The following is a 9,667-nucleotide window of genomic DNA, read 5'->3' as shown; positions in this document are numbered from 1 at the left end:
CCACAGGCCATCATGCACCATGCATTCATTAATACCTCACACCAATCATTTGAAGATCATATTCATATACAGGTATTGGGATCTCATGCCATTACATCGTAGATCATTCAACAAAGATGCATATGGTTAAGGAAGAATACAACATAACATCGTTCATCCAATCGGGATACATAAAAATAACATACATTCAACATATCATGGTTCACTTCTCAAGGTTCTTTTCCTTTGAGATCTTGATATATGCAATTTGACCCATAATTAGACATTTCACACTTAGCGTGGCCTAATGGCCTTACCATTTCCCTCAAGCATCATAGTAAATACGTAGCATGCAAGTATGGTATGAACTCATCACTTCGATCAAAAGGGGTCATACGATCCATTCTTCTTCAACGAGGCATTTCTACAATTACCTTGCTGCACCATTTAGGCATAGGTCAGTATGAACAATTACATGTGCTACAACACCATCATTCATCTTAATTCCACCAACTAAATCCCTCGTCCGCACTTATAACCATATCATAAGCCTTCCACACAACATCCCCAATTTTAGATAATAACATGGAGTTCAAGTTGAACGTATACATAGAAAGTAGTCTAGTCATTTAGAACTTATTATATCCTAAGAACGTAAATTTATAGCCTCTTAGACAATTCCACAAACACCTTACATGCTCTTTTAGGCATTGGTGAATTCGTCAAATTCTCATTTTTTCCGCCACCCCATATATATCATCCAACACACATAATCATCACATGCATGTATCAACCAACATACACCATCACCACACACATATATATATCAACCAACATGCATAATCATCATATATATATATATATATATCAAGTAACATACATAATCCTCATATATATCTCAACCATCAAATATCAATCAACATATATATATATATATATATACACACATCATCAAAGTCTAGAAAATATATATATCTATATATATATATATACATAACTTGAACTTTCAAAAAGGGATTTGTGGACTCTATGGACGAAAGGAGTCCATAGATAAACACTTGCATACCTTAGATTTCGTGGCCGGAAGAGATTGACGGAAGGAATTCTTGAATCATAGTCTCCAATTAATTTCCCCCAATTCAAAACCCTAACCCTAACTTGATATATATATATATATATATATATATATATACACATATAAGAGAAATGAGAGGAAAATAATATAAGTTCTCAGCTGAATGGGGTATTTATAGAGGTTTAAAAGAGTGGTGAAAGACCAAAATGCCCCTAAGAAATAAATAAAACCCGAATCTGTCCTTCAGTGATTTATCTGATAGGCTGAAGTAAATTGGCCATAACTTTTTACTTCGATGTCCAAATTGGATGAAACCAATTTTATTGGAAAGAAGACTCTCAGGGATTTCCGTTGATATATAGCAGCTCACACAGTTCATTATGTACAAGGAGTTATGATCATTTGAAGTTGACCAAAAAAATTGCCTTGCTGCAGTATTTTTTTTTCCTGCACATTTTACTGTTCATAGTTCGATCGGAATAGTCGTAGTTTGATCGGAATGGTCGTAACTCATCGCTTGAGTGTCCGTTTTGGGTGACCCACATATCGTTGAAAAGATTATTCGATGCTCTACAAAATGGTGGGTCGAAATCCAAGAAATGACACACAGAAAAATTATAAATCATTCTCGAAGGTAGGATCCAATACGTTTACGCACAAAAATTTTGACGAAAAATTTTCTGGGGTATTACAAGTGGATACCTCGGGATTGTCCTTTCAATTGGATTCTTCTCAAAGGACTTGTTGAAATCCTTGTTCTTGTTCCATCCAGATAAAGTAGAAGAATTGTAACCTTTATTGAAGGACTTTTTGGCATTTTTGTTCCTTTCAACTTCAATGGCCGCTTCAACAAGGTCTTCTGTTTGGTCAAACTTGTGGACAACTAGTTGAGAAACAATGTCATAATATAACCCACCTTTTAATCAGACCATACAATAATTTGGGGTTTTGATAATCTCAAGACGAAGAATCAAATTTTGGAACTCCTCATAATAGTCTTCCACACCTCTACCTCCTTGTCTCAAATTGTAGAGCTTTGTTAATTTCTCTTGATTGAAACTTTTCCGTCACATACTCTCTTTCATGAGTGCCCTTAATTCATCCCATTTTGGAAAGTCGGGATTACCATTTCTCTCTTTTTGCACTTGCTTAATCTCCCACCAAGTAGAAGCATACCCTTTGAATTGAGCAATTACATGGGTACCTTTCTTGTGTAACTCATTGAGTTGGAAGATCCTATTGCATTGCAATTTCCAATCAAGATAGATTGATGAATCACCAGTTCCCTTAAAGGTAGGAAGAGTGATCTTGATTGAGTTAAGACCCGTGTCTCGACTCATATTTCCTCCTTGATCCCACTGATGATCTTCTTAAACTTGGGGATGGATTCCTAAATTCCCTCTTCTATTTGGAACCTAACCAAATATTCCTCCTTATCCTCTCCCTTGAGCTCCTCTTTTATGCCACACAAATTCCGCAAAGAGAGCCATCTAATTCTTCATCCCCTTTATAAGGTTCCTTACCTACCACATCCTCATTTTGGATTGGTTGATTATGGTTAACCGAGATTTGCGGTGGTTGGTTTTGGGTAAGTGGGGCTCTAGGTAGTCCTTGAGGTATTTGGATGTGTGGTTCTTGATTTTGTGGAGTTTCATGGTAGACTTGATTGAATTGGTATTGTAGTGGACGAACAGTATTTCGGTTATTTGGGTGAGTAGGGGATTGAATAAAGGGTTCATGTATTTGCCTTGGTGGGTTGTGAATTTGGTAATTGTTTTTTGGGTAAATGGAAACAGAAGGGTTTGGAGCATACCCACTAGTTGAAGCGTAATAGTGTTGAGGCATGTATAGAGATGAGTTTTGTTGACCTTCTACTATGTCCACTCTTCTACCGATGTTGGACACACTCCCTTCAAGTGAGTTTAACTTAGCGTCCATGGAATCAATTTTACGGTTGAGAGTTTCAATGACCGCTAAAATAGCATATATTGAGTGGTTATCCATGGGTTTCAAAGTTTTGCCTTCCATAGACATTGCTCCTATAAAATAAATACTAAACAAAATAAAAACAACAAACAATTTAGAGTTAAGAAATCAACCCCACAAGCTCACAAAGTTCACACCTTTGGTTTGTCTCTTAATTGGCATTGCAAGCATTGATAGATCGTTTATACTCCAATGAGTTCGTTTCGTACCAATTGTGGCTTGAGGTCGGAATAGGTTTTTGTTTACAGGACTCAAAATTTAAAATAAAAATAAAAATTGCATATGGACTTGAACCAGGAAATAACAACGAATCGAAAAGAGAAAAGCTTGAAAGAAATTGGATGATGAAAGAAATAAGACTCAAGAACTAATTGATCAACTTAGCAAATGAATTACTAGTTGATGAGTAGTTTAAGAATCAAAAGAAGATTGTAGGAATCAAAAATATGAAACATAGGAATCAAACCTTGAGAAAAATAGAATCAGAAAGCTTGAGATTTTTTTGGAGGCTTGATTTGTGTTGGAATGGGTTAATCTGCGTTTGGAGACCTGCTTTAGCAGGTTGGGCACATACCCACGCACCTTGGATGTACCAGGAATCCCATATACTGGTTCGACATGTGTTTGGTCTACTGCAGCAGCTCCAAAGCAGGTCAAGGGCATATCGGGCGCATATTAGCCGCCCAACACCCTCTTAGTTACTCTTGGTATTCATGGAGAGATTACTATCTTCATATTGAATGTTCATCAAAAAGTGAGTGTTTGATACAAAAAGAAGGAAGAAAAGGAGTGTAAAAGTGTTAGTACTAAAGCATCTCTAAAGATTCCAAGAATATTCCAAGAAAAGATGACAAAAGGGGGACCAATAGAGGGGCAAAAACACCATTCCATTCACCAACTTTTGCAACTTTTTCTCCTTAGCTCGGAATGAGTTGAAATTTTGAACCCAGGCACTTTTCAACATTTTAAACACTTTACAAACATCATTTATCTCAAATTCATTACCAAAATTTTCAGATTTTCAATCCACTTCAAATTTCTTCAACCTAAGCTTCCAACGATAGTAGAAGGTTCTAACTCCGATTTAGCTTAAATTTGATATTTGGACTCTAATAGTGTTAAGGATAGAAAATATAACACTATAAACACAAGAAAACTCAAAAATCAAAGCTCAATATTTGACCTAATACCTAAAATATGAATAGTGACTTTTTTGTGATTTTTTGATTTTTTAAGACGACTAGACCCAAGATTGACTTTGTAGGAACGAAATCAAGCTCGGCTCTAATATCAAATGATATGGAAACAAAGTACGAAAATCAAAATATACAACTAAAATATGAAAATGAAAGAACAATAAAGTAAAGGATAGAAAGAGAATATAAATAGATAGACACAAAAAGATAACAAAAGGGCAACCAAAGGGTGCATAAAACCCAAAGACCTCCCTTATTGATTTCCTATAAGAACCTAGCTCTTACGTAGACCACAAGGTAATCGGATACCCGAGCAACCAATGTTTCTAAATAAAAGATCAACACAAGCTAATCCAAGCTTTTCACAAGCTAATCCAAGATTACCACTCACTCACAAAGGAGTAATCATTTATAATTCATCAAAGTCTACTTACTAAATTGAAACAAGGTCCTATTTATAGTCTATGCTAAGTTATTACACCTTATAGTCCTAAAAGTGACACATTTGGAAAGGCAAAAGCATAATGGCCCATTAAGCATCCGCTTGAGCACTTCTAGAGCATATGGGGAGCACATGGTGCACATCCCAAGTTATGTGGGATTTTTTGACCCGCTCTAGAAGATCTAGAGTGGGCTGGGCACACCTCTAAAGCATGTGGGGCACATTTTATTTTCTGGGGTCTTTCTAGCCCCCGTTTGCCTTCCCTTGTCCTCTTTAATGTCCCTTGACCCTCCTTGATCATCATAATCACCCAATTATCACCTTTTGGTAGTACCAAGGAGTCTCTAAGTTCCTATTGAACCGTAAGCATCCTCTCCCAAGGTCCAAAGGAAATTCGAATTATATCATGCCCCAACTAGTTGTCCCATCTGAACCTCAAGAGTCTTTATGGTTTACTGATGATTTTTTATGCCAACAACAATTTGTGGTTAGTTATATATCATTTTATTTAGAATCTTCCAATATTGTTGGACTGAGTATTAGACTGGACAACCTAGGCCTATTGTTGAAGATTCTGATTCCCCGCTTGGTTCCTCTACTGATTAGTATTCTGTCCTTGATTTCCACCCCATGAAATATTAGGGTGATTCCCATCTTGGATTATATGTGTTCCTAAAATTTTGATTACCTTGGTTTTGAGCATTACCCATAAAGTTAATTTATTCTGGATTCGCTGCGAGACATCTGCTGAGTGATCACCATTACCACACACCTTACACCAAGTTTGAGTTTGCTGGACCATATTCACAGGAGCTTGTTGATCCCCAAATTCAAGTTACTAAGATGGATGTTCATTTGATTCTGTAAAGGGGAAATCTGTGCTGCAATAGCTGTCAATTGGTCGACCATTAGCAATCCTGCAGTCTTCTGTGTGGTGCTTCTCAAAACATCTGCATTCCATTTTGAGTTCCCCTGCGAGATACAATTCAAAAGAATGCACAACTTATTATATGTCTTTCTAATGCTTGTCTGCCAACTGTTGAGTCCAAAAGAATCTTTGTGTTGGGATCAAGTCCCTCTATAAATGTGTGAACCAAAATATTATTAGTCTGATGATGGTGTGGGCAACCACGAAGCATGAACTTGAGCCTCTCCCAAGCTTGATAAAGATTTTCACCGTCCTTCTGTCTGAAGCTCAAGATTTCACTCCTCAATCTCACAGTCTTTCCAGATAGAAAGAAAACAGATTAGAAACTTCCTTGCTAAATCCTTGCATGTGGTGTTGAAATTAGGTTGTTCAGCCTTCAACCACCTCTTCGTGTTCCTAACAGAGAAAATGGGAAGCGGGTGAGTCTCACATAGTCGGACGAGACACTTGCGGAAATATAGGTTGTGCTAATCTCAAGAAAATTCTACAAGTGCTGTTGTGGCTCCTCAGGAGATAGTCCTGTCAACTGCTTGCTGGTGGGTAATAGCTGCAACATATTCTGTTTGAGCTTGAATCGACCTCCTACATTTGATTCGTGAATGCTAGAGGTGACATTATTGGCGAGTGGGATTTCCACCTCGCGAACCGGCCTAGCTGCTGCCATTTTTATAGGAACAATTTCTACTAGATCAGCTAACTGAAGTTGTTGAATTGGATATTGAATAGCTACCACTCTCCACTACTGATGAAATGCTCATTCAGGTTCCAAATATGGTTCAACCAATTCTCTTTCTCTTACCAGCGTAAGGCACAATTTGAACCTGAAAAATTAGCCGCAAATATCAAGTTGTCAACACTTATGTAATATTATTATTGAAAATAGAATTTAGAAAATTACTATTTGCTTAAGTCCCCGACAACGACGCTAAAAACTTGTATATAGTGACTCTTTGAGAGATGAATATCGAACCCATGGGAGCTATAAGATTAGCAATTCGCTTAATTGAATCTCTAATAATATTTCAAACAGGTGTTGTGATATATCAAGAGGATTTGTGAAATTAACTCTTTCTAATAGTATGGAAAGATAATAATCGGTGAAAAACACAATTTAAGCAAGGTTGCAAACAATTTCAAGAGAGGCACTTCTTGCAATTTTGTATATAGTTACTCTCTTATTGGTTACGTTGTATAGCGAGTTATTGATTCACAGGGTTGATAATATGATTATGATCTTTCGAGCCTTTGATTGTCTAACCTAAAAGGATATCGCAACTACATTGTTGAGCAGGGATTCAATAATCCACTTTAGATGCGTTAATAGATCCTCCTATATTTGAACCAAATAAGGCTTTCTGAGTATATTCCTATCCTAGACGCGAATCAAACCTCTGCTTTATGAAATATGAGAATTTGTCCCTTAAACTCCTCGTTCTATCCTCATGATTCTCCTTCTGGTTTCACAAGAGTATTATAGATGTATCTTAATGTCGGACAAGCATAAAACTAGTAAAAATAACAGTTTAAGAACAACCCATATGATAATTCAACGTTAAAGCAACTCAAGAGTATGAAATACAATCATGCGTTCGGCCTCAACCCCAGAATAAAGGTTATTTGCCATTCATGTTCAAAATCAACATCATAGAATGCGAAGTGTTCATACAATAATTGAAATAGAAGGGAAGAGTAGAGAAATAACCCTAAGTCTCAGCCTTGCGTCTTTTTTCTATTGCTTAGAACGTACGTAATAATAAATAATTTATAACAAGTGACCTATTTATAGCAGAGTGTAAAAAGCTGCCGAAGAACTCCATCTGTGGCACTTTGAAATTGTGGAGTACTTGTTCCGTGGCACCCTAGAATCACGCCTCTTCACTGTTTCTTTCTAGTCAGTTTTGTGACCATCTCCGTGCCACACCAATAAAATGGAGCATGGCTTTCGTGGCACGGAGGCATGTTTAGCTTCCAATTTTCCAATCAAGTGCAATCTTTCAACCTTTCTTTGTGTCCCATGGTTTGTAGTTGTCTTTAAACACCTCTTTAAGCTCATCTTGCTTCCTGATATTGATCATAACGCATTCAATCATCCACAAACTCGTTATTGACGCCAAAATCATGCTCGATCTTTGCAAAAGTTTCAACCTGAAACCCTAATCATATCCATCAGTTTATGAACACAAGTTAAGCCCAATTAAATGAATATATATATGTAATGTAGCTCATAAAATAGACAAGTATGGACAATAATTAGTAACTCGACATATAAAATACGCCCAAGATCAAATATCACTAAAATTTCAACAAATACGAATATTTGAACCCCAAATTTGTAAATGTACAATGAATTTAACTAAGAACCTTAAATGTTGGATCAATTAAATTTAAAGTTTAGATCCACCTTTCTGTTCAAGAAAGGAGCAGCGAAATTGTGCAGGTTTCTATAATTTTTTACTGGTTTCTACAGATCCTATGAGGAAGGTATTACCGTAGGCTTTTGTTTATTTCCAGTGTACGAAGCTTCTGCATATTGTTACACTGTGACAACAAATACACAAACCTTAATATGTTATCTTTGACATATATGATTTCAATATCTGTTATGCTCGTAAAATTAGTAGGAGTATGCATGCTAATTGCTTTTTCAAGTTCTCCAATTCTATAAACAAAATGTCGAGTATGGAGCCAATTAAATAATTAGTTTATGTGATGACAATCTTGGCAGTTTGACATTAGATATGATCCTTTTGGTCTACTGGCAGCTCATCCAATGGCACCACTTGTATCTCTCCACCACCTTGACTATGTACAACCGTTGTTTCCTAACCAAAGCCAGCTAGAATCCTTAAAAATACTAACCACAGCCTACAAGTTTGATCCTGGCCGAACAATGCAGCAGTGCTTCTGTTATTATCACAAGTATAAATGGTCCATATCTGTTTCCTGGGCCTATGCAGTGCAGATATACCCTTGGCTTTTGTCAGCCAAGGATTTGGAAACACCCTTGCAGACATTCCGAACTTGGCGGAGTTGGAGCAATGGGCCTTTTACATTCAATACCAGGCCTACGAGTTCTGAACCTTGTGAACAACCAGTAATATTTTACTTAGACTCAATTAAAGTGGACGGAAAGGGCAAGACAGTAGTAACTACTTACAAGAAATCTCCAATAAAACAAGAGAAGTGTAGTCAGGTGAACTATGCCCGTGCATTTGCCATTGAAAAGATTGTAGTCTCCTCACTGAAGATGGATCCTCGCAAGTGGGAAAAGGTTTGCCCTTCTGTCTCTCCATGGAAATTGTATATATTTCACGTATTTTAAAGCCTAAACTAGCATACTCTTTGATTTCATTCTTCAAAGAAATATCTGTGAGTTCCCATTAGGATGTCTACACTGCTTCTGGAATGGTTTGAGGAGGTGATAATAATTTTATGCAGGTAACTCGAAGACAATGTTGTGAGGCCAGTAAAGGTTTTTGGAGTAACACAGTGATGGTAAAGATAAGAAACTGTAATCATCGAGAGACTATTACAATGTAAGCATAGTATCTCACCCTTCTAGCCGCCTTGTGTATATATTATAGCCTTACCATGATACTTTGAGAATCCGGTTGTAATTTTTAATTTGTCAGTACTTCGTAGAGTTGTGATTTGAATATATATCTGTTTGAGAAAAGAGTTTTAAGTTGATGTATATCTTTTTAATAGTGTTGTTTAATATTGAGGCAAAACATTATTCACGACCAATGTCTCCAACACAACCTCCCTATACCCGTAACTCCCTCTAAATGAGAACAATAAGGAAAAACAGAAAATGTAGAAAGCATGGTTACTGCCTGTTCGTGAGAAGAAAATATTCCTTATTTCTTCTTCCTTTCTTTTTTTGACTTCGTCAACCAAAAAATTGAATAAAAAACAAATGTCATTTTCTCTTTTTGATTTGGTTTTATTTAAGGTTAAAAATAACCAAAATCTAACTGAACTTGATCAGTTCACCATTGATGAACATTTGAAGATAGATGGAGAAGAAGAACAGCAACAGTGGGGTGGGGAGAGAGGAA

The 9,667-nt window shown here is 36.6% G+C and overlaps 1 protein-coding gene and 1 non-coding gene across 2 annotated transcripts in view; both read left to right on the top strand.

The window, feature by feature from the left end:
• Positions 1–9,300, top strand: part of LOC107873231 — a 71,412-nt gene extending 62,112 nt beyond the window's left edge. The window contains exons 2-3 of the mRNA XM_016719991.2: positions 8,332–8,877; positions 9,045–9,300. Of these exons, the coding sequence (XP_016575477.1) occupies positions 8,332–8,877; positions 9,045–9,146 (648 nt within the window). The 3' untranslated portion in view covers positions 9,147–9,300. The remainder of the gene's footprint in view (positions 1–8,331; positions 8,878–9,044) is intronic.
• Positions 5,789–5,895, top strand: LOC124899794. The gene has a single exon (XR_007057358.1). It is a non-coding gene; the product is annotated as a small nucleolar RNA R71 (small nucleolar RNA).
• Positions 9,301–9,667: the final 367 nt, after the last annotated feature.

This window comes from Capsicum annuum, chromosome 6, assembly GCF_002878395.1.
Source record: "Capsicum annuum cultivar UCD-10X-F1 chromosome 6, UCD10Xv1.1, whole genome shotgun sequence".
Classification (NCBI taxonomy): Eukaryota; Viridiplantae; Streptophyta; class Magnoliopsida; order Solanales; family Solanaceae; genus Capsicum; species Capsicum annuum.
The sequence above is the reverse complement of the archived record's forward strand: the minus strand, read 5'-3'. Positions and strand labels throughout refer to the sequence as shown.